The 26,020-nt window shown below is 37.2% G+C and overlaps 1 protein-coding gene across 3 annotated transcripts in view; it reads right to left on the bottom strand.

The window, feature by feature from the left end:
- Positions 1–26,020, bottom strand: part of ESYT2 (extended synaptotagmin 2) — an 81,081-nt gene that overhangs the window by 3,177 nt on the left and 51,884 nt on the right. Inside the window, exons 8-22 of one of the 3 annotated variants that reach the window (XM_041408528.1) lie at positions 21,681–21,801; positions 20,905–21,081; positions 20,390–20,472; positions 19,107–19,155; positions 18,383–18,472; positions 17,772–17,867; positions 14,866–14,967; positions 8,330–8,404; positions 7,592–7,678; positions 6,689–6,838; positions 5,299–5,687; positions 3,105–3,203; positions 2,440–2,571; positions 1,002–1,107; positions 98–147 (exon numbers count right to left, since the gene is read on the bottom strand). In XM_041408528.1, the coding sequence (XP_041264462.1) occupies positions 98–147; positions 1,002–1,107; positions 2,440–2,571; positions 3,105–3,203; positions 5,299–5,687; positions 6,689–6,838; positions 7,592–7,678; positions 8,330–8,404; positions 14,866–14,967; positions 17,772–17,867; positions 18,383–18,472; positions 19,107–19,155; positions 20,390–20,472; positions 20,905–21,081; positions 21,681–21,801 (1,806 nt within the window). Of the gene's footprint in view, positions 1–97; positions 148–1,001; positions 1,108–2,439; positions 2,572–3,104; positions 3,204–5,298; positions 5,688–6,688; positions 6,839–7,591; positions 7,679–8,329; positions 8,405–10,314; positions 10,378–14,865; positions 14,968–17,771; positions 17,868–18,382; positions 18,473–19,106; positions 19,156–20,389; positions 20,473–20,904; positions 21,082–21,680; positions 21,802–26,020 lie in introns of all 3 variants that reach the window. The other 2 variants (XM_041408529.1, XM_041408530.1) reach the window with 2 other exon arrangements.

Raw genomic sequence — 26,020 nt, 5'->3', positions numbered from 1 at the left:
ATTGGTTTTTTTACATTTAGCATGTATTATTAAAACTATTAACACAGTAGTTGTTAGCATGTAGTACTATTATTAAAAAAGGAAATGTTATACTTACCACTGGGTCCAGCCTTTAGCAAGTTCTTCAGATGCCAGAGGTATTAATAACTGTGGAAAGTTAAATTACCAGTCAATGCACTGTGTGTGCCTTTCATTCTATTTCTATTAAAGATTGGTAAATGATGTATTTTATATCCTTGTCATCACAGCTCTCTGCTATCTGCCTAAAGTTTCAAGTTGCTGTTTTTGACCTTAAAATCCATACCCTTCAGTGGTACAGTCCCAGAGCATGTCACAGCATGGCAGTGGCAATCAGCAGATGTGTTCCTACTAACAGCCTTCCAGATGAACAGGAAAATTGAGGACACTGCTCACCATGAACTGACCATGATTCTGTGTCTCTCTCATCCTCTTCACAGAGCTCAGATATGGCAATTTGAAAGGGTGTAGGAATTTACTATTCCTTTTTCATGCTCCAAATCACGTGTGTAGCAAATCGAGTGATTTAATGTGTGCCTATAGAACACTGAAGTTACAAACACAACAGCTGGTGTTGGCATTGGGAATGTCTCCAGTAGCAGCTCTTTCTCATGGATTTTACAAACTGGGAATTTAATTACTGTGTGTTTCCCTAAGTACTCGTTTGTCTTTCCAGTTTTGTCTGAACATTTTCTGAAATACTGCCTGGTTTCTACTGGTTCTTTCCTTTCTCTGACAGCATGATTAGTAAGTCTGACAAGCACATTTCTTTTGTTACTGTGAACTTACCACTCTCATCTTTCTAAGTCTGGCTCTGCAGTTTGGTCCTTCCCTTAATGAAGCCTGACATCTAAGGCACCTGTAATTTTTGAAAGCTTCGTACCTGAATCAGGCTTCAATCCACACTAACTCATATGTCAAGAGGATTTTTCTTTTATATAATAACAAGCTATATTAACAGAATTTGCTTATTGTCAACTTACTTTGCCAAGCAGCCCTTTATCTTTGGACAAGAATCCACCACTGTTCTTCACTGCTACATCTAGTGTTCTTCTCTGTACTTCAGGCAGGGAAACACTGAAATCAAACCTGACAGGCAAAGAGATGCTTTAGAGGGAATTCTACACCAGAGATCCAAGTTCAGTTCCTACAGCCACTCAAATCAAAACCAAACCATCTCCCTCCCCAAACTAAAAAATGAGGTCTGAGACAAATGAAGAAAAAAATCCCAATGTTTTGCCTAAATTTTTTCTTGAAAACTGTGATCAATATCAACATCAAATGTTTGAGACTTCTGTTACCTTTGGCCTCTAGAGGCCACTGGTAGGATAAAACAAACACATGAACAAGACAAAAGGAAGCAAAGGTCAAGCACTGACTCTAGAGAAAAGAGAATGTGGAATCCTACTGTACTGACAGCTCCGTATTAGCATTTTCCAAAAGGAAAAGATTGGTCAGTCTTACTGATCCTTGGTACTTGATAGCCAGAGCTCCTTTTCTTTCCTTGCTGGCTAAAGAGAACTATCAAACATAGCTTTTTGCTAGAGCTGAAACTTAGACAAAGTCAGGACAAGGTTATACCACAAACTAAATCTATTTGTCACGACAGTTCTTAAACAGCTTTATTGCTTTGCAATACATTTCCCTTGGAAAGGGCATGGTGAAATAAATCTATTACCTGGAATGAACAGGAGAGATCTGCACTACTGAGAAAATGTGCTGGAGCCTCTAACTAATGATTTACAGATTTGCCTTGGACAGAAGGGACTGAAGTGGTGTTTTATCTGAGTTTATTTGCTGTCAGTAGAGAAAGGTCTTTATTGAAAAGTGATGGGTGGCAGAGTAAGGGGCAGACATGTGAGTGAAACTACTATCAAAAAGATGAGTGCAAGGATAAGGATTTTTATGCAATATAATATTGCATAAGCTGGTACAACTTCCAACATATGAGCCAGGATATAATTTACAAGGAAATTTCCTGACTCCCTGGATGCTGAGAAGTGCCACAGAGTGACTGAGCAATGTGATCATGCACAGGCAGTGGCTGGCAGCATCAGCCAGGCACTCAGCCTGCCAAGCTTTCTGGCAGGAAGGGAGATCAGCAGCACTGGCCAGCTAAAGGCACTCGTGTTCTCACCACCTGCCAGGAGAGCAAATCCTGCAGCTGAGCTACCAGCACAGGGGCATGGAGCTCATGTAGGAAGGCAGAAAAGACACAAGTGGCTGCTAACAGCAAGAAGGGCTATAGTGATAACAGGGAATGGAAGGATAGAAGAGCTGTTACAGCAGAAAAGTATGATCAAGTCTAATGCTGACAACCAGGAACTTAAAATAGCTCACCCTTCAGTAAGCAGAGAAATCTTGATTTGACAGCTTTGTAATTACATGATACAAAACTACTACACATAGTTTAGAACTTACATTTGATCAAACACTGGGTTTAATGTCTTCTTTGATACATGTGTTTTTCTTCTTCCTGATCGTCTCTTATCAGGCAATAAATACATTCGCACGTAGGGATCGGATCCTTCTTCAGAAAACGCTATCAGATTTCTGGGAAAGTGAAAACCAAGGAAAAGCACTTAGAAAATCAACACATTGCTGAATATAAATGTCTACACTACCATCACATAATTTAGTACATGAAGCAGTTCCCCTGTACAAAATATGATGTGGAGTGACTTGTACAAGACCAGATGACAAGTAAGCAGAGAGCAGAGGTAGGAATGCAATGTTTCCTGAATTCTAATTTGAAGTTTGGATATGGCTTTTTAGAAATCATGTGTTTTGGTCATTCCATAAAAAAATCAGTCTCTTAGAAACAGCTTTCAGATACTGCTGATAAAAATCAGAATGTCATTTTCATTTAAAATCTGACAGAGGCATAATAGACAAATATAAAATCAGAGCAAAAGCTTCCACAAAGTTTTTCCTGATTCTGAGTACAGCTTTGTATATTTTTGTATTTATGCATATGTTGTTTTAAAAATAATAAAGATTAACCAATCCACTTAAGAGTAAGTCAGGATAGGACACACTTTATAAAGAAATATGCCCAGATATGAAATTGTGTATTGTATGCTCACCTGCAGGAATGCACCACCACAATCAGTTTGTTTCTTTGTGAACTATGACGAATTGTTAGCTGAATCTGTCCTAATGGAGATTGCCCCAGAGTTGTTCCACTGCAGGAAAAAGCAGAACATTATGCTTAGTTTTTAAAATACACATTAAAAGTAAGCCTTAACTGAGCAGCTTTCCCAGAAATTATCCATTTAACTTCTCTAGACCAATGGAAAATAAGAGAACATGTGTAAATGTGTGAGCATATCCTCATCAGATTCTCGTACTTCAGTTCCTTGGCCAACAACTCTGCTATCCAAAATAGGCCAGGTATTCTTGTCGTTAGGAATATGGGACTTTATTCATTACAAGTAAAGAACTTGCTTGCCCTAAAATAAACATCAAAGCAGCATCTAGGATATTGGAAAGAATAATAGTGCTAACTGCAATGAAAACCTCAGGCATGGGCCATTCTTACCTAAGGCCAGAAGCCAATTAGAAGAGCAGCTCATTCTTTTCTAAATTCTCATATCATAGAAATGTAGATATCCTTGGCATTAAATAGCGATCATTTACATCTACTTCCTGTCATAAAAGCTCAGTATAAACACAACCATTTTACTTTTTTATAGTTTTTATCACCACGAAAAGAAGATTAGAAAAAATTTACAATTACAGGTCGTGTTTAAGTGAAAAGCAAGCACCATGCTTAAGAACTTGTGTTTTATGAATGGCCAGCATATGCAGTTCCCTCATCTCCATGAAATGCTCATTTTAGTTTGTGTGAACTGACTGTAAGTTTTTTCCATATCACACAGGACTGTATGTGCCATATTTGCCATTTCTCAGTCACGTAAAGGATATCTTATCTTCAAGGGAGAAGAGTGTCTGTTTTGTGAATATCTACTACAAAGTGATTGATCCGTTAAAATTCGCAAGTAATTCACTTTAAAAAAAATAGAATAAAGATTTAATTTCAGTATTTTCTTAGTTGAAATTTAAAAAATAATAATAATCTAAGCATGTGGTCTGCAATAAAGAGCCTCATTACCTGCAGCTTTACCACTCTTACCAAATGACAAAGTATGACATTTGTGCATTGCATGAGGAGTAGTACTTCAATCTTTATCACAATAACAAACTCTAACTCAGTTTTGGACTAGGAGAGAGCCTGACAAAGTCAAGACAAGTTAGCATGTGACTATGAAGATAAATGGGGGTCTGGAGCACCTAAGCAGGTGGTGTACTTGTACAAATTGAAGAGAGAGCCAACAGCAGACTCAACTGCAGCCCTTCCATTACTTAAAGCAGACACTTTAGAGAAGATAATTCAGAATACTCATGGCTGCACAAAGTAAAATAACAAGAGACCATAGTCAAGCTGCAGCAAGACAAATTTCAATAGAAATAAGGAAGACTGTTTTAAAAGTGGAGTGGTTAAGCACTGGAGTTGCTGAACAAGCTATGGCATCTCGATCCTCGGAGATAACCAAAAGTTGTTTGGGCAAGGCCCAAGAAACCTGATCTAACTTTGAAGAGGAATCTGCTTAGAGCAGAGGGATGATCAAACAGAGATTCTGTCCAACCTCTATGACTCAGTTGATTCTATGAACAGAACAGAACAGAGAAAAAGATGAATTGGTTCAACCCCTTGCAAATAAAAAATTAAAATCTTTCTACTTAGATTCACAGAGAAGCTTGATGAATAGGGAATGAATAGTTTCCAGTCTCCTACTCAGAGCAGGATGGCTGCTCAGCTGTCTGTACTTGGTAAGTATAGCTGCCCACTGAGACAAGTGAAAAACAAATTGAAGAATTTAAAAAAGCATGTCTGCAGCAATCTTCAGTGACTGCACAGTAACTGACTGCCCATTTAACATTCTTTATAGTCTAATATCCCTCTGAATTATTTTAAAAGACCAACCATTTCCAGCTTAATTGGCTTCATTAGTGCTAATAGCATTCAGTGGTGAAACAGGCAACTACTGCCATGAAACTACAAAGTGCAGCTATGAGAAGTGGGACTTTATCTAGCAGACGATCACAATGGTAAGGAACTTCTAATTGCAGCTTCTGTCTGAGGTACCAGGAAGAAGCAGAAAATCCCAAAGACTGAACAGTAAAGAACATTTCTGACAGGTGAACTAAGCACTCCTGCTTGGTGGCACTCTGTGAATCAGCTGGGATGTGCTGCAGAAGCCACCAGTGAAGCCGTACTTCTCGAGCTGCCGGAGCCTCTGGCGCAGCTCCTGCGTGGCGATGGGCAGGGAGATGTCCGAGGCGATGCTGGGCGTGGGCTCCTTCACCGACAGGTGGCTGGGCGAGTAGGAGAAGCTGGAGGCGTGGAGACTGGAGGAGCTGCGGCTCAGATCTGTTGGCCACTGCGGGCTGGCATTGGGAGGCTGACTTTTATCAGCTGTGTCAGTCTTTTTATCACTGTCAGTCACTGGGGATGCTGGAGCGGGCTTGTTTGGATCAGATGTTGGCGAGACAGGAACCTGAGGCTTAAAAGATGATTTTCTTGCATCTTTGGAAAGAGACGGCCTTTTTACTTGGGCTGAGTGTTGATGATCTGGAGATCTTGCCTGCTTTTCAAGAGAAAGGACCTGGATACAGGAAAATACACATAATGTTACTATTTTGTAGTATAAGAAACAGGAAGAAATTACAAGAATACTGATTAGTGACAAGTTGTAAAGCTGAGACACTGAAGCAGGACCAAAACCATTCACAATTACTAACTCTTCACTATGAAATGCTTTACATGACAAAACACATGTCTACCTTCTTCATGGCAACTGCAGTAACTATAAAACAATGTAAAATTCTCCATTCATTAAGAATTATTCTCCTCATTATTCCCTTCCCATATTCTGGTGTAAATGCTATTTACTCTGCAGTTCTAGCCATCTGGAAAGATATTCTGTAATTTTTTCTTCTACTCTTTTGAAATTTAATTTTACATCACAATTTTTTCTCATTGTTCTTACTTTCTCTTTTATATGTTACTTTAATTCATTAATGACACCTAAGCAACAAAGTGCTTTAGAAAGAAAAATAACACAAGTGTGACAGTGTTTGCAAAGAGATATAGTACCTTATTAAACCAAGTAATTTAGATGGAGAAAAAAGACAAACCAACTTTCAGGTATGGAAGTTTTGCTTTCAAAACTCCAACATGCTTGAAAGCTGGTTTGAATTGTTCCAGTACTATGCAGGTACTTCCTTTCCTTATATTCTCTGTTTTTTAAAACCATCAAAACCTCAGTTCCATTTCTAGATGGAAGCTTTTTCACTGATCTGTAGCCCACTGAGTTCAAAAGAGATTTGAAGGAATTCAGGTTTCAAACATGATTTCCAAGCCTAAAATCACAGGGGACCTTGGTTCTAATTAATGCAGGTGAATGCTGAGCATTGTACAGTTTTCAAATGGAATATATTTAAATTAGAGGCTATCTCTGTGTACTGATAGCTCTGCACAACCAAAGACACTTGGCAGGTGACATCAAAGGAACTGCACTGGCTTCTTCAAAAGCTGGCAGACCAGGAGTCACCACAGCCCTAAATATGCTTTCAGATGTTTGCAGTGGGAAAGGTTTTAGAGTACCCTGAGTGCAATCTTCATGTTTATAGTGCTGTTGGGACCAGAGTTGCTCAGGTGGAATCGCTGATGCATAGTTAAATCTTCACTCTCTAGCAACTGGCTTAGAGGCAGCTTGAAGTTCCCCAGAGAACACTGGTGTTGTTCATCCCTCACCTGAAGGAACACAGAAATTAAGTTACTGTGTATCATCTGCTTTGTAAGAATTCAAAGAAAGAAATTACATTTTTATTCAGAAAAAAAAAATTCAAACAATATGGAAAGTAGTTTGTTCTTAAACCAGATTTCCCTGATTTTAAGATTACTTTACATTGAAGGAGGAAAAAACAAATATACTCAATGCCTTGTTTCTTCAACCTTACCTTCTACAGCAAAAGTAAGACAGAAAAGTAACCACCACCACATCTACATCTACCAGACCTTTGAGCAAAGTAACTACATGTTTCCAAACTGTCCGTGTGAAAATGAATTCCCACAGCTATTAGAGAAAGGGTGACTAAGACAGTCCTCATTTACACTTCAGTCTCTTAAAACTATGTAAAGGACATGTCAACAATGTAAAGGGACACACAGTATTTGGATAAAGTGAATACTTCCTTGGTGTGAGAGAGGAAAGATTCCTAGTTCCAAACTAGCATACCAAATTTACTTTTGGATTTTTTTTTTTTTAATTAGAAAAGACAATCATTAACTATGTTATTCATATGAGAGCCTGGCTATAGTCTTTCTTCCTTTTAGTAGTAAAGGGAAATAAAATTTCATTTCCTGGTCTAAAAAAAATACTTTAAGTATAATTTTAATCATGTTCACATTATATTTAGTCTCATTTCATAACAGCCTTCAATGTGTGACTTTTACTGCTGCAACATCTTAGAAAATAAAAGTATCTAAGGACAGTGAGACACATACCTCAACTTCAAGATCTTGTCTTTTGGGATTGTGTACAAAGAAAGTAAAGTTTTCCTCCCATACTGGTTCATTGGTCTTGTATCTAATCTGAAGTTAAGAAAAAAGGAAGTACACAAATTATCAAACAGTTTGTCTAATAGAGGTGGTGTTAAGATATGAGCACACTTTTCAGTTTGGTGTTTTATTTGGTGTGTGCAGAGAAGGGCAGCAAGGCCCAGGAAGGATGTAGAGAACAAGTCTGATGAGGAACAGCTGAGGGAGCTGGGTTTGTTTAGTCTGGAGGAGGCTCAGGGGGAACCTTATTGCTCTCTACAACTCCCTGACAGGCAGCTGCCTGAAAGGAGGCTGTAGCCAGGTGGGGGTCAGCTTCTTGTCCCAGACAACCTGACAGAACAAGAGGAGACAGTCTTAAACTGCACCAGGCAAAGTTTAGCCCAGACATTAGAAAAAAATTCTTCACAGAAATAGTGACTGGGCACTGGATGGGCTGCCCAGGGAGGTGGTGGAGCCACCATCCCTGGAGGTGTTTAAGAAATACTGGATGTGGCCCTTTGTGCCATGGTTTAGTTGATAAGGTGGTTTTAAGTCATAGGTTGTAATCCGTGGCTGCTTGTTGCCAGTTTCAGTTCTGGTGGCAACTTAGTGTGTGCACATGTTCCATGGTTTGTCAGCCAAATGCCAAGCTCACAGAGCTCCCAAATATGTGAAGACAGAGCCAAATCTAGAGTAGGAACTTACCTTACTTTCCTGCGCCTTGTGTCCAACTGACAGCAAAACAAGTGGGTTGGGATTGCTATTTATTTTCTTTCCTGACTGGTAAAGAAAAAGCAAAAACTTTGCCTTCAGAATAAAGCAAAACCTCTCCCGTCTGAAACTTAAAATGTTTGCATCTTAAAATACAAATCATAGGCATTCTACTACATGCTTCTCTATTATTCTCAGTATTTTATTCAGCTGGCTGGAATGGCAGACTAGTGAGTAGCTGGTGAACATATCAACATGAAGGCATCCAACTACCTGAATATGCTGAAGCAATATGCTACTAATAAGCAGGAGTTTTAGACTAATTTCCATTTTCTTTAAATGAAACTGGTAAGATGCAAATTCTTATCTTTTAATGAGCATTACAATCCCCAAAGCTAATGAAGCATAGTTAAAACTGCCAAATGAATATTGCATGCAGATGGAAGATATGAAGAAAGCACAAACTCAGGAACTTTATATACAGTGCTGTAGAACTATTAAATTGGATGTGGTATCCAACACTGATGTTCCCTACTTTTCATTTTTGGGGAGAAAGAATATGCACTAAAATGTATGTGAGGGATATTTCTACAGTTTACCAAATACTCTTTATTAGAGAATCAACCATCTGCCATATCTGAGCCTTGCTCACCAGCTGTATAGCATTACATCAAACTGTGAAAACAAACATCAGTTTAGAAACAGATTATATATGCAAAGGAACATTCCAACTACAGGTTTCTTTCATGAATTTCAATTTAATCTAACAAAAATTCAATTCAGAAAGAAAATTTAGACATGAAAGTTAATCATCTCAAGCAGGTGTTAATGCAGTTTAAAAAGCCTAGAAAATGTAGGATACATGGTTATTTTGAGTTCTACCCTGTAGAAAAGTCAGGTATATCAACAGAAAGTTAGTTAAAATCTTAATGCATGTAAGGTCACAATTATAACCAAGTGATTCAAATATTTTGTATTTTTAAATTAAGAAAGTGCATAGTTTAGATATATTTTTTGATCTGAACTTACATTTTGGACATCATACTTCCACTAATAATTCTTAACTTTAATGTCACATACTGCTTAGAACCATACTTTCCTTTAGAAATAAAGCAGTTAAGAAAGCACTCCTTTCTTGGATGAATGCTGCCTTTCTTTTTGTATGACTTTTAATAAAAAAAATATTAAGCACTGAATACAAATGTTTACAGGACAGAAAGAAAGCCATACTACACTGCAACTCATGGTGTTTTAAAATGGTAGGTGACATTATCTTCATTTTTTCTTTGTCCACAAAATGGTGCCTGAAACTTTCTTCATAAAATGATGAAATTACAGGAGGTGACAAAAGACCCTATCACTTATGCTGATATGTGAATAGGAATAATTTTTAATTCAAATTAAGCAATGTGCACACACATACAATGTACCTCTAACACCAGGTACTGACAGACTCTTTGCTGACAGCCTGTTAAAAGTCTGTCCCTTGTTCAAGTTCCTCCAGCTGAACATCAGCTCCTTCCAAGTTTGCCTGCCAAAAAGCTGGCCCACATTTCTTTAGCAGTCATATAAAAGATGTAAAACCTACTAAAAACATCTTGCAGGAACAAGATTATTCCAAAGCAATCATTCAGGGCTGAGTGATAAGGTATCACTCAGTATGTAAAAGATGCCTTAGCTTTCATGTCAGCTTCATTCTTTAGTTACTACCACAAATCAGTTCTCAGCACTTTCCCCCAGTCTTCTCAAGCAGCCTGAACTCCACTAATCTGATCTAGAGTTCAAATTACCACAGAGCACAGTATTTTAACAACATCCTGACACTGGCTTCTTGAAATCAAATTCAAGTGAAACAGAATTACACTAAATATGTATCTGGCAATAGAAATCCCATCCAGTGTTGGAAGCAGAGTGTTGCAGGCATTCGTGCATTTCCAATGACTTTTGTGACCTTAAATGGACAACTATATTAATGTTACCTTCAGGGCTTTCTGAACAGCAGCCTTCTTCAAGCCATCAGGGTTAAATTCTAATGGATTATTCTTTTAAGTCAGGAGAGAATGAACATAGGAAGGGTTAATAAGACATGCAATGAAGCAATTTCACTAGGTTAATTAATTATGACATGACAACATAGGACAAAGCAGGGGAAGAAAAACAACCTAAAAAAAAAAAACAAAACCCACAACATCTTTCAAACAAAACAAAACAATGAAGGACCACCACCACAACAAAAAAGTCTGACAAATTTTTTTTCCTCTTCTCCTTTGGATATTTTTATTCTGCTTTAAAACTAATATACCCAATTTCTGTCTGCTTGTACTTCTCTGCTCATTTTTTTTTTACCCTAGTAAAGATAATTCACAAAATATTGTTATTTAATGCCTGATGCCCTATGAACTGCCTTCTGAATTATCCTTTTTAGAATTTGTTTGAGCATATTTTCACAACCCAGAAGTTTCTCTGATGATAAGTCAAGTAATTATGCAAAGGAGTTCTTTTATAGGAGAAATTACAACATCTAATTGATAGGGACTTATATTGTTATAAAAGTTAAAGTTCTTTAAGCCTCTTCAGAAAAGTGATGCAAACACTGCATGCTAACTAGAATGAAGGTCTGCTATTTTACTCTGTTGAATGAAGACATGCAAATACACTAAAAATAGGAATTCAAACTGGCTAAGCAGGACAAAACCTCTGACTGCTTTCCATTAAATTTGGAAAATTTAGATTCTTATTTTAAGATTAATATATTGTTCTTTAAGTGACACAATAATGTCTAGAAAAATTTGCATTCAATTCATAAGAAATCATTTCAGAAAATAAGATTTGGAAATAAAGCAGACTTCAAGTTACTTATGGCTGGCTTTTTCTTTAGAAACATACTTTTGTTTCAAGGAATAATTATTTTTTAGAAGCTGTAGATTGTGGCAACAAAAAAAATTGCACAGTGGCCTTTTAAAATATTCTGGTTTATGAACAGGAACTGGTATTAATGCTTTGCCAAAATAAATGCCTTTCTGAAATGAAAATCTAAGTGACTAAAATTTGAAGAGATCTAAACCTTTATGCAGAGATATTACTTTGCAGTTTCTTTTGGAATGTCATATACTCCAGTTGGCCAAAATATTCCAAAGATTATTGGCACCCTGCTTGAAAATTTCTATTTCAGAATGAACATACAATACCCAGGACAAAATCATAGAATATTTCGAGCTGGAAGCAACCTACAAGGAACATCAAATCCAACTCTTAAACTTGAGAGAACCAGAAATAAGGTTTGACTACTTTTGTGGGGTATTTTTCTTGAACATTATATTTCTTAAAATAAAATCAAGGAATTGGCCACAGTTATTTACCTGATACATTAGGAACTTAGTATTGTACTTACAGACCTTCAAAGATGGAGACTGCACACTATCCCTAGTTGAAACTAATTGAAACTAATTATTCCTCATTGAAACTAATGTTAACTGCTTTTCATTAGGAAATTTTTAAAAGCTCAACAGGTACATTCTTTGCTGGGGTTGAAGCACTGTTCCCTGTTTTCTGACAAAGACAGAAGTGTCACTTTGTTTGCAGCAATTGTGGATTCCTGTGGAAATGTTCCAAGCCAGGTTGAATGGGGCTTTTGAGGAAGCTGATCTAGTGCAAGGTGTCCCTACCCATGGCAGAGGAGTTGGAAGGAGATGATCTTTAAGGTCCCTTCCAGCCCAAACCCTTCTGTGGTTCCATGATTTACTTCCTAGGGCAGAAGTCCCTTTTTCTGCTGCCATGGTTACTGTCTCTCTCATCATCAGTGCTGTGCTCCAGACCTTAAATTGCTACAGCCAAGATCAGGGCCTTGGTAATGGCTAAGTAGAACAAAAATATTAGACCATGCTTCTCACAGGCTGCATTCCTCTTTTCTACACAGAGCACAGTGTTTTCTTTCATAATAATATGACACAGCACAACTACAAGTCACTTCCTGTAGAAAGATCTCTTTTCAAATCTCTTCCTTTCTATTTCCATCCCACATTTATAAGGATGCAATGACCGTCCTCTACAGAGAATTACCTGATTTTTTCAGGTGGCATCTACAATTCACCAAAATAATTTTGAATGTTAAACGGCCACTCAACTTACTGGACTTTTTTCCTTCCCATCTGCACCTGCATATTCAACACAAACCTTTCCCCTCCTATATTATTATTTCAAGGAATTTTAGAAATCAAAACCAAACCTATGTGATCATGCATAAGGGCAGGCAACCACTGACTCGTGGATTTTGAGAATATCTCAATTCCTCTGGAATCATAGCAAGGACAGGCCAAGAGGGACATCAGCTGGGGCAAATATGTTTAAGCCAGGCCTCAGGTTTCAAGGGAAGAAGCTGCAGGTCCATGAAGATGGTGGCTGAAAGGCTGGGAGGAAGCAGACTCAGAGGAGTAAAGGGGATACTCAATATAAAAAGGGAAGGTCTTGCTTCGGGTGACATAATAGTCTTGTTATGGTTCTGAGTGTCTCTGCAGTAACAGGAAAAGAGATGGGTTATCCAAGAAATACACTGATAATGACACAGTGGAATTCTCTAACAGCCAGTGAGATTTGCAGTAAATCCTATTAACAAACCCATAAATTATAAAAGTAACAAAGTGGTTTGTTATTCAGCCAGCTCCTGATTCAATATGCTTTGGAGAATGACTCATTACTTCTTCAGACTCACTAAGTGTTGCTTGGGGTATCTCTGAGTGCATCCTCACTGGAAAACCAGAAGACAGTCACTACCTGTAAGAGCTCATTTAAAATATGGATAATTTATAAATTACACAGACCCCAAAACTGTTATGAACTACTGATTATCATAAAACTCGTGTTACTTTTGGAAATTAAACTAACACGTTTTTTATACCTTAATTTCAGCTAAATCAGATTTGCATGGGTGAATGTCTTGGTGTCACAAACCTAGATTTGCAGCAGTGAAAAAACTATCTAGAAAGGAACAGAGATCACTCAGAATTTTCCTCTCCCCACAGGAAGTGAGCTCCCTTTTCAACACTTCCCCAGTAACTCATGTTCCACATTAGACTGAGCTTGCAGGTGTGAATGTTTGTGCAACAGCCCATGTTTAAGGATGCCCTGGGAACAAGTGCAGTTCTAGGGCTGCTGGAGCTCTTTTTATCCCTGGGCTACTTCAGAGCTCTCCTGTCCCCGGCCTTCAGCCACACCCCTCCTCCTCCTCTTGCAGCAAGAGCAGCACCCAGGACACTGCAGAGCCAGGCAGTTCCCGGTGCTGCAGAAGGGAATCCAGACCCAGCTTTCCTTGAACAGCTGCTGTTCCACTCTGTCTCACAAATCCATTCAGGGATTTGCAAAGTTTTCTCTGATTTCTAAATAAATGCTCTATGTAGACAACCTGTCTTAGCACAAAGATCCTAAGACCCACAGAAACCATCAGGGCTACATCCTTAATCCAGCATTTTGATTTTTTAAAATAATAACTAATTTAAAGATATATCTGGTATCTGTATAACTAAAAGAAGTAGCAACTCCTTAACAGTTTTAACACCAAGATGATGGAACTGTAGGTTATTAATTGTCTTTGTCATTCATTAATTTTTAACAAGATTATAGAATGATTATAACTTTTTAGATACTTTAAAATTAATCTCTACAGAGAAACTAACAGAAAGGATTTTGTTGGGCTTTGGAAAGGTGTTATAAAATTGAGGATTATGATGCAGCCAGCCAGTTACAAATTTGTCTGCACAATCTCCAAAGACAAACCCACCTCTCTCTGGCAAAAAGATATTTATTCTGAAAAGATTCTCAGTCGTTTTGAAGACACCAAGGTTGTACTTCCAGATTTAAGTGTAAGATACTCAGAGGCTCATCAGCTTTTAATAGTTTTGTAACGTTAAATTCAAGCAAAAAATATTACTTGTTAGTTCACCCTAGCCTGAATTCTCCCAACTACAGACTAATTTCCAAAAAAGAAAAGGAGCTTGGGAATTTGCAAAACAAGGAGCATCATGGAGTGAGATAGAATTTACAAGGGAATTTATAGTCTGGGAAGCACAAAGAACTGCACCCATTTTTAAAACAACTTGAACCAGTGTGGAAAGGTTGCAAGTTCTTACAAACATTGAGTGTGTCACCTTTTGACAAAACTATTGGTTGCAATATTTATTATTTTAATTTCTTTGCAATAAAATCCAACAATTAACCAGCACACAGTGTGCTAGCACAGTATTCATTTTATTTCTCAATGAATCAGCAATTTAAGTTAAATGTAAGAGCTTTTACAACAAACTTATCTTGGGTTTTATCATAAAAGGTTAATTACTTACCCAATGATATGCTGATCAATGAAATTTAAGTAGCCTTTAAAATGCAATAAAAATAGCACAAAAACAATGCACACTTGTTGAAACCATGCAGGAAAACAAATTGCATGCTCTCATTCCACTAGAGTGAGTGGCTTTAGTAGCACTAATCCACACTCTGGCAGAGAAAAGGTACAATACAAACAATACCAGAGAACTCACAAATAGTGCTCTATAGAGTGAGGTAGTGTTTTCACAAAAGACTAGTCCCGATGCTCTCCTCTCTTTTAAGTATCCACACCCAAAGTTTCCCTCGTAGATACTCTTAGGAAGATGGAAATGGAAGGAGAAAGCAGAGTGATGGGATTGTGGCAGAATGAATGCATAAGCAGCTTTACTACACAGAAAAGTCAAGGAAAATAGTCAAAGGATTCCAGAGAAAACAGCAGGTAACAAAAAGTAAGTAATTGTCATTACAAATAGTTTCATCCATTAAATGACTTTCTGTAGCACAGCAAGGTGGAATGCTTTTTAATTTATTTTTTAAAATTAATTATTCAAAGATCTTAACCCACTTTCCAGGCTCACTCTTGATAGTCCAGATTTACATGGCAGATCCAACTAATGTTTACTAACTTAGAAACCAGCCTTCTACATAATTTCTATTTCTTTTCCAGATCAATCATCCCAGTGTGCCAGAAACTCACAACTATGATGCAAAAGAAAGGCCCGTGTTGTGGTAACTCAACACTGTAACTCCAACAAAACAAGGCTGAAGGCATGACCTAAAATGTACCAGTGATAAGCATTCACTTAAGGCAATTTGCAAGGTAATTAAAAGTAATTATTCATGTAGAAAACATTTCACTGTAATGTTAAAGTGGTGCACAAAATTCTTCAAATTATTAATGTGGGTCAGTGTAATTTTAACCATTCTCTTTGAATTCTCTCTTCTCCACAAATACAAGCAATCCAAGAGATTAATTTGCTATTTCTCTACATAACCCCTACCACTGAACTTGAGCTAAACATGAGAAACCAGCAAATTTCATGTTTAGTCTTGTAAATGTTGCTCCATATTAGAATCCTATGGCCATAAAAAAGCTCTATTTACTACAATTAACTGCAGTTCATGTAGAAGCTCCATGACATTGTCTTTCTAGAATGTACAGGAACCTTTTCAGTTCTCCTGCATATAAAAAGTATTCCCATGGCAGTTCCCCCTATTTGACATAACTGTGAAGCCTTTCAGTCTCTGGTTTTAGAAAATTTGATTTAACACAGTATCACATTATACTTTTGTAGTAAACTTGTACATGGAATTTACAATTGTTCCATGTTATTTTCTAATACATCCTTTACAACACTGGAAAGAAAATTACTTGAAGTTAAATATTGAGTCATTTGTTGCAACTGCTTTTCTGGGCTGGTAGAGGAAGAAAAAAGTAAAAGGATTAGACAGGTCCCACACTATGACCATCATTCTCAACCCACCCAGCCAATTCTTGTACTGTAGACAGAATATCAGATGCAGCAACAGGAAATTCAGGATGCTGTTCCCAAATTTCCTAACTTGTCTGCTTTGTGCAAAGAACTCCCCCTTTCTATGCCCTAGAGTTTAGAGATCTACTGATTAAATGCACTGAAATTAAACTACTGTCTGCAAAAAAGGTAGAACTTGAGACCTGCAACCTCATCTTTCTAAAGGAGAGAGATAATGTTAGAGAATGTTTGTTTAAAACAAAAACTTTAATTTATGACAAAGCCTCAGTATTTGCTGGAGAATGTAACATAGAGCTATGTGGAAAAGACTGGAATTGGTGTAGGAGAGAACTTTACACCACTTATTTAAAGTAAGAGGCTTTAGTGTATTTTACCAAACATATTAAATTTGTAGCTGTTTCAGTAAAATTCAGTAGTTGAACAAGAAGATGCATAAATTGGTTCAACTGAATCTACTACACAAAACAGATGGCAGACAGACTCTTCCTATCTGTCACGGTACTCTGAAACTGATGCTAAGCACACCATAATTCTATTCTGTTCCTGCTTGCTCTGTACTGTAGTAATTCTATTTTATTTTCTGCTAAGTTACAGATTTTGCCTGAATTTAATATACAGTGAGGTTAAAAAGGAAACATGAGGATCCATTCCAAATGAGTCTTTTTAGCTTTTAAAATAGCCTAGAAATACTGCTTCCAAACTCTGCTCTATACACCCTGGAACAGACATGAAATCACTAGTCAGTCATGTAAATTGTTTGGGCTACTAAGGTTTCATTTGTTACCACTATGATTTAACTTACTTTTAACCTAAATTTCAGCAGACACATCTGCAAAATGCATGCAAAAAATCCAAAGCTTGAAAACTGTATTCTCTGATTAATATTTTAGTAATCACTTCCAGAACAACTCATCTAATAGCAATGCAGAAAACCAGCAAACTCAGTTAAGTTTCATGTATCTCTTTATGGTAGAGTTAACTTTATTACTGCTATCAGTTACAACCAGGAACAGTACTTTACTAATCTGAAATAAACTCCAAAACAAGTTATTTCACAGTCCAATAGGATAAATCCATAGAGAGAGAGAACGTGACTTATTTCTATGTTTTGCAAAAGCAAATAAACCACCCTGCAAAAAACAATCTGGTAGAAATCTCACACAAGTATTCTGGCACTGTAACATCAACTGCACAGGATTGATTTCACGGTGAGGACTTCAGTACCTCCAAATCTCCAGCAATACCCTAAGCCAAAGCAAGCAAGTTCACCTGAACTTATGGAAGTGGATTGTTCCTCAGTTAGTTCCTTAAAATTCCTCATGCTAATCCCATACCATGTATGGAAAACATCATATAATAAAAACATGCAGCCTTTCAAGTCCAGGAAAGGAGCATTCTTTAAAGAAAAACCACAGTGATTAAAGAATCATGTTTTATTAAATATATAGCTAAATACTATGCTACTAAAAAAGTGGACCTTACATTACACGTCTTGAAAGGAGAGGAATTATAGAGAAGATGGCACAATGTGTGTTAGTAAAGCAGTGTCACACTACCAAGCAAGACATGCTGGGAGTACCCAAGAGACTCTGTGACAGAAGGGTATCCATGAGAACATAACTTACAGGCAGATTTCTTGCTGAGTCCAAATACAGAATAAGCAATGCAGATGAGAGCCCATCATTAGCTTGGTCTTTATCAGCTCTAATGCTTGTTAGCACCTAAAACAAAAACACTGTAAGCCTTTCTGGAAACCAAGTATTACTATTTCTGTCCCATTTCTGAAAAAAAACTAAACCAAAAACCATCTCCTAAAAAGCAAATATTCACAAATTCAGAGCATGAAGCATAAAAAATAAGTTTGCAAGACTCATACAGACATTTCAAAACCATTTGCATGGAAATTTTCACCCCACTTCCTACTTATTTTTTTTAGATCAGACAGATTGTAATACTATATCCATCTTTACCTCCCAGACTAATGAAATCTCAAACAGTAACATTAAGACAGAAGAAGAGAACAACAAAAGCATTTGAAAATCTCATTTAAACCATTGACACTTATAACTGGTTTGAGATTTCTAAAGACAGACAGCTTGGAATAAAGTTACAGGTTTCTCCAAATTCACAGCAGCTAGAGATCTGGTTACATACTCAACAAATAAACAAAAAAGTCACAACAAAATCACCCCAAAACAATTAAGATTAGAAGGAAAGTAATGGGTTCCTTTCATACCTTGTCTAGATTGTCAGCAGTTGGCATCAATGTGAGCCATTCCAGTTTTAAATGCAACTTTCCTTTGGACACTTCATCCAAAGTAAACCACTGAAAATTAAGCAAAGTAATGTGACATAACCTGGCAAACAAATCTATGATTGCAATTATTTCTTCAGGACATTTAGGAAGCACTAAAGTCTGCTAAGAATATCTCAGAGGTGAAGTCCACATAACCTGAAAGGTCTGATCCATGAAAATGTTGTATTTTGCATAAGGTATTACAACACAGAATGAGAAAAGACAAACATTATACATTATATGATAAAAGCATCTTTAAAATACCAAGAAAATTCTTAAAATTCCGTAAAGATGTTCTGGGAAAACAAACCCTGCACAATGTTCCTATAAAATCTCTCTTACATATAGGACAAAAATTAGTCTGCCCAGCCATTACTATTCTCTTGCAATAAAACTTTCACCGAATATCTAAGTTACCATTTTTTGCATTTGCATAGGAGTAACCTTAAAACCCCAAGACCAACAAAGAATGACATTATTTTTCCAATTTCACCAGTTTAAATATCTCTTAAACCACTGTACTGATCGTCAGGGCATCTATTTCTACAGCATTGGGGTTATTCTTGCACATACACGAATTATGCCCAGGAAAAAAATAATCCGAGGACAACAACATGTACAACATATGGGCCTTGTTAAACCAAAACTTACTGAACTTGATTACCTCATCTAGAAGACGCTCTTTTTCAACTTCAATTAAATCAATCATCAAACTAGAAAAAGAGAGAAAAAGAAGTTGTATTTTAGCCAAGAAACAAAAGATCTAGCACAGAACTCAAGCACCACCCTGTGCTTGCTGAGTATCCACTGAGATCAAAAGAGCAGAATACTCTTCTTTTAGCACCTAATAAAAGAAGGAGCAGTGAATGAAATGGCTGAGCAAAGATGAGTGCAGGATTTCAGGAAAATGCCTACACTAGAGCCCATTTTGTAGCCATGAGGGCAACTGGCACAATACAACTGACATATATATGACCTAGCTCTCAAAACAGAGAGCACATCCAAACTACCCACTGCAAATAGCACCTGGACATATGCTATGACCAAATTCATGCTTTGGCAGTGTCTGGCAGAGTTCTAGTTCACACAAGCTAAAAATGTAGCAGGGAAGGAATCTGCTAAAAATTAAGCAGAGCAGACATCAGCATGCCAGTGCATGAACATTTGCCTGGCTTTTTATTTTATTAGTACAGATGTACACATTATGTCACTTCCTCCCACCATTCCCTAATCAGTAAGATTAGGGAAGTGCAAAGAAAAAGAAGCCTTTGTACTATCTACTTCTTTATTTGAATGAGAAGCAGGTACTGTTGTTCCTGTTAAGAGAGGAGCTGGAAAGGCAAGGAAGCTCTGCTCTGTATGGAAAGCAACAATGGGAAGTTCCAAAACTGCAAGAAATAAAGGTGACAAAATATTGGAGAAAGAAGCTGGCTAAAACCCTGAAATGTTTATGAGTAAACACCTATGGAGTCAAAGAGTGAGTCATGTTTGTAAAAACATTACAGTAAAAATTTTTCTTTAATCAAATAGTTAAGATCAGCTCTTAAGAGGAAAAACAAACTCAAGACAGTCATTTAGAAGCTATGAAGATGAAGAAGATACAGAGTTATAAAACTATATTAACTTTGCCTGAAGGAAGAATTAAGACTTAGTGCTAGCTCACAGACATTAAAGAAGCTAAGGCACAACTCTGGGTACCTACAATACTCATTTTTTTTTCAGAAAGGATGTAAATACATATAGACATGTATATACACACCCAAGCACATTTGCATAAAAATGTATTTACATACATGAAGTAGTTAGGGAATTGCCACCAAGATAATTTATTTATAAATACAATTAGATAGCAGAACAACTGCAATAAAATAAAAATAATAATTGAAGAAAAATTACAATATTTAATCTCTTTCCAATACCTACAAACATATTTTCCATAACATTTACCTGCCCAGGAAGTCATCTTTATCTGGATCTTCATCAAAGAGCTCAATCTCTAGCTCCTGTCCTGGATGTTCATACACTAAGGCCTGGAAGTTCATGGAGAGAACATTATCAGTAAAAATGACCAGCTTGGTTAAATGGCACAATAACAGTAAAACACTGAGCTGCAGTTACCTTTGTACAATCAAATACATTAGTAAGCAAATGCTTTAAAAAATTGCAATTTAATGAGTAGAGCAATTTTAAGAGCTTTTCAGATAAAATTTGTCAATGTTGGCTCTAAAAGCCCAAACTACTTTTTCAGAATTACTGATGCTCAGTCTAGACAAAAAAAAATAAAAATAAAAATAAAGGGAGAATTTCTGTTTTGTTGCAGAACTTTGGGCTTCTAGAAGGAGACATCCAGAAGCTCCTTAAGGACCCCCAAAATAACCTCTTTAACAAAAGAAAGAGGATATTTCTTTTTTTGTTTCTTCCATAAAGAAGAACATACAACAAGGTATTTTTATTGGTAATACCTCATAAACTTCATTCCATTTTGGATTGAGATTTTCTTTGATGACCTTGCTTTGGAAAATTTGGTTGCCCACACGGATGATTCCATAAGGATCTGACTTTCCTTTGACAATCCCTTTTAGGTAAGTATCTTTCCCCTCTAGATCCTGAGCTTCAATAAAGTGTATCCTTAGAACACCCTGAAAAAGGAAAAGATGAGTTTGTATAGTAATCTGAAAGCTTCCATGTCATCACAAAGATGTTTTATAATTTCCATTGTCATTTCCTTAACATGAAACTTATTTTGGACATACTGTAAATAGAAGATATAAGTGATGATCCACACACTCAAGAGACTCCTGAAAAGAAAAACTGCCATCAGCCCTCAGAAACATGCCAGTTACATCAAGAAATATCATGTTTCTGGAAGTGAGTAGCAAAAAATAGCAACAACTGTTTAGCGAAGCACATGAATAGTAATTTTCCATGATAATATAAAACACATGCTACTTTTTTTAATCTATACAGTTAAACCAGATTGTAACAATCTAGTGATTGTAAAAGTAATAAGTTTAAGATTTAAAAAAAAATAAATGAATAAATCTTTCTTGGTCTTCTTCTGAAACATTAACTTCACAGAAATTGTTTATAAATTAAATCAGTTATTATCAGTGACTGAATTCACAGCAACTTGTACCAGGGAAGTAACTGTATTTCAAAATTCCTCCAGACTGCCTTGAAAAATTAGTACAGAAGAAACTAAATGCCCAATTATGGCTGTGAACAGAAACCTGCTTACCTTTGGTATAGGAAACCTCAGCTGAGCAATCTGCACTTCACTGACCAGGGGCACTGTAATTCTATTTGGAAGGACCAAGTAGTTGGATATGATATCCAATATTATTGTATCTGATAAGCCACTGTTGGAGAAAAGAATCCTCAGTTACTTAAAAAAAAAAAAAATTCCTTTTGCTGCTTAACAATCTAAATGTAGAAAATATTTGCCTTCCTGGGAAAGCAGAAACATATCTGGTTTGTAAACTTAAAATAACGGATTCTTGCCCAAACGGCCACCAGGTGGAAGCAGCAGACACTGAACAGCAGAAACCACAGGGATGAATATAAAGTTCCCATTTCCCTGCCACAACCAAATTTCCCTCTCACCCTTGCCTTTTCAAACCAGCCTGGGTAAAAGGCTGTTGCATAAGTTCTCTTGCCTCTAATGCATATAACCAAGCAGATGGTAACTGTTTAATTACTTTTGTACTTCAATAATGATTTATCTGTCCTTGCAAGTTTGGCTACCCCTTCCTGTATTGTTATGAAACCACTTGTCCTCTTGAGCTGGGAGGACCATCACTTAAACCACAGACACACAGAACACAAGCTCACGGCTGAGTAAAACGTAGCCTAGGGAAGCAGAACTGGTTTTGCTCAGTGAAAAGGGAGTGGCAATGCAACCACACTGGTAATGAATCACATAAAACCCCACACCCCTCCACAAACACAGAGAAGAGAACAATTTCCTCAGCCACAAGGTCACCCAGCTGGGGTCTGAACTGACAACAAATCATTGTCAGACCAACAGCACTGGTTCCACACATTGCCTACACAGGCAGAAGGCAGAACACAGAACACAAGCAACCAGGACATCTCAGGAGGATGTACAAAGGTTCAGAGAGTCATTACAACAATACTTGAGATACTCTGAACTGCAGAGGGACACTCACTAAAGCTGGTGGAGCTGAGGTTTCTCCTCCTAAATACACTCCATTATTCCCTTTTTACAGTCTTTGCGAAACCAAGATGCAGATAACGTTTGATTATTTTGAACATTTTTTGGATGAAGCACTTGTGTGTGAGCACCTTGTGACGTTTCTAAGATTGAATCTGAAGCTGGGAATAGCTCTGACTCAGGAGCTAGCATATAAAAACACAAAAGCTGCAGTGAAACATGATATGTGGTAACAGTTTCATTTGGAAGGAAAATGTAGTGGTGAGCAATTAACATTATGCTAGAGATGGGCAACAGAACAAACCCATTAAATACAATCTGGCCCAGTAAAAATCCACACTGATTTTCATGCCAGAGATTTGCAACCTGAACAGCCTGCAACCCCTTGGCTGCCCACTTCCACTGGAAATCCAGGTAATACATGATGGAACATGGCTGACTTTGTAATGGTACTCAGAACAGCAGGAACAGAGGGAGCTCAAGGCTGCACCAAAATCAATGGACAGGCCTGTGCACGCTTCTGGTTAGAAAGAAGAGACAGTGGATAATGTTAAGATACTGCTCAGAGGAAAAAAGTTTCCTCTCAACTTCTGAGTTAATTCACATGTGCCCTAAAGAGTCTTCCTTCCCCTCCCTTTCACGCAGAGCTCATCCAATCACATTTACAGAGGTTGTCATTCTATGTGAACCCTAGAAATTCAGTTTCAGTAAATCTTAAGACAAATACTACGAGATAATCATGTTATCTGAAGAGCAGCTTCACTTAGCTGTCATTTTAACATACTGCTTTTCAAACTTTAAAGTTTCATTTTGCCAAACATCTCGCTTTCAATTTATGCTCTCTGAAATGAGCCAAGAAAATAGAATTCATTATTTTGTCAAGAGGTGACAAAAAATTGTAGATAAACATCTCAACCAGTGTTAACATTAAAATGAAAAGAAAAACCAAACCCAAGCTGAAGTGATGGTAACTACACATGCAACAATCACACTTTTTAAAATACAAGTCTAATGACAAAGCTCTACTAGAGATCAGGTAAGCTTTTTTGTTCCTGCTTTGGTTAGTGTCCCTACTTGGCAAGAAGAGAAAGCTCTGCCTTCCTGCTCAGTCCCTTAAGAACCGGTGACTAATGGAGAAAAACAACTGACAGAAAGCAACGGAGCCATGCAAGGAAAGCAATGGTACCAGAGCTTGCCCTGCTCTTCTCTAGTATTTCCTTAAGATCACAAACTTTACCTGATCACAGGCATAAATAAACCTACTCTGGACCTGCATAAAGGTTCAGAGACTGACTAATGTTCAAACAGAGCTACAGCAAATCTCCTTGAATAAGAGAAAGAAACACAGCTCAAGCACTGGGAGGACTCACAATCCTTTATGCCAGAACCAAACCCCAACTCTGGTTCCAGAGGTCAGTCTCATAATTTTATCCCAACATTACTACTTGAATTTCACAAAAAACACCTGAGAAAAATGAGGCAGCATTAATGAAGTTTCACCAAGCTTTACACAGAGAAACTGAACTCCTAGAAGGTAGCAGATACCCTAACTTTAAATACAGAGCTGAAAAAGAACACTGAAGATTGTATGTGACTAATGAATTAAATGAATGCTAAAACAACACGATGCTTTCAAGCTGTTTAAATCTCATCTAGTATTAGCCAGCTGGGGTGCTCTTGGATGCAAAGTATTCTTCATGAATACAAGGCAAAAATGACAATCTTTTGCATTTTTTGTTATCTAAATTAAGTGGTCTGATCTATGGAAAACAGAGACAAAACACTGGAAGCAACAGAGAACGATGCAACAGGGAACAATATAAACCCTTATGTTGATGCATCATTAAAAACCACCTTCCTAAGATCATAAAACTTTAGTCAATGATTCTATACAATTATTTCTTCAGTTAAAAAAATAATGAAGTGTGCAATGTTTTATATTGTTTATTATACTGTCTTCAAAAGCTCAATTTCACTGTAGAATAGTTGTTAGTTTCCTACTCTTTTGTATTGCTCTCTACTTAGTTCTACTTAATTTTTATCAATTTTCATCAGCTGTGTACTTTTCCTGCACTGTCTTTATTCGTACTGCAGAGACAGCACATTTCTGACTGCACAGAGTGTTTTCACAACTATCTCAAGCAACCCCAACATCTTCTCATCATCCACATCCCCTCCTGAAAGCATGTGAGTATTCTCACAGCCTGGCTTCTCCTCACACAGAGATTTTAATTCCACTTCTCCACAAGCTATACTAATCATGGAACATGAATTACTTGTGTGTCCTTCTCCTTGTGGAGTCATATAGGAAAAGCAATGAAAAAATTGTTAACAGCTGACAGGGAAGCTTCCAGCAGCTAATGCTGAAATTCAATTAGCAGAAGACATTTGCACACAGTACAAATAAGCAGTTCAGCGTGCAGCCAACAGCCATAGGATTATAAAGGTACCTGTGGTGGCAGCAATCTCTTGTTCATCATTGTTTATAACAACTACAATACGTCAAGTTGTCAGACCAAAATACACAACTTATCTATACAGATAAGAAAAACAAATACAGCACTAAAGAAACCTCTTGGCAAAGCAGAACATGAGTCACCCCAGTTACAGTTTCTATAGAAACTATACCACGTCTAGATGGCACTGGTTTGTGCATATGTGGCCAAGTTTGGTTGCTCTGGAAACCATAAACTTGAGATATTTAGCGAGACTTTGTTTACATCTGAGGTTTTGTGTTTGCAGTCAGGCAAATATGTAGCAGGATGTGAGTCTCAGGAGCCTAGTAAAGTTAAGTACTAAATGTAAATTTAGTCATGTTATATCAAAAAGGGGAATTATTACTCAGGAGCTGTATTTTGGAAGCCATTTTCTCTCACTCATCAAGAAAACCTCTTTCCTCAGAGACAGTCTTATGCAGGCTTGAAACATAAGCAATTCTTGGAGCCATTAACCTACTTAATGCAAGTTCTAATTTCAAACTATTCAGCTGGGATTCCATGCAATGGCTTCACGTGTCTAAGGAAAGCAAAACCCACTTCAGTCATGCAATTGATTACTCAGGGATTAATGTAATAACTAAATTCAAACTCCTGTTTTGAAACAATAAAAAACAATTCTGGACTCAGCCAACTCTTGAGAGTATGTGGTCTAATAAAAGGGGTAGTCACAAAATCCAAGTGTGTATCAGATCTGCCATTATCTCCTCTGCCATTGTCTCCATATTAAAAAGCCCCTGGGTAACTATTAAAACCTGATAAATATGAATATATTAATGGATTTAACTTTATCAGGTTTATAATGATTGAAAGCAGCCTGATTTGCACCTCTGTTGATGCTTTTTAATTTGGGATTTTATCATGTGGTATTAGGAAAAGCTCTGAATAAGCTAAGCTATTTTATAGCCA

This window comes from Onychostruthus taczanowskii, unplaced genomic scaffold (assembly GCF_017590055.1).
Source record: "Onychostruthus taczanowskii isolate IOZ18803 unplaced genomic scaffold, ASM1759005v1 scaffold3, whole genome shotgun sequence".
In the NCBI taxonomy this organism is placed as follows: Eukaryota; Metazoa; Chordata; class Aves; order Passeriformes; family Passeridae; genus Onychostruthus; species Onychostruthus taczanowskii.
This window is presented reverse-complemented; position numbering and strand designations above follow the sequence as displayed.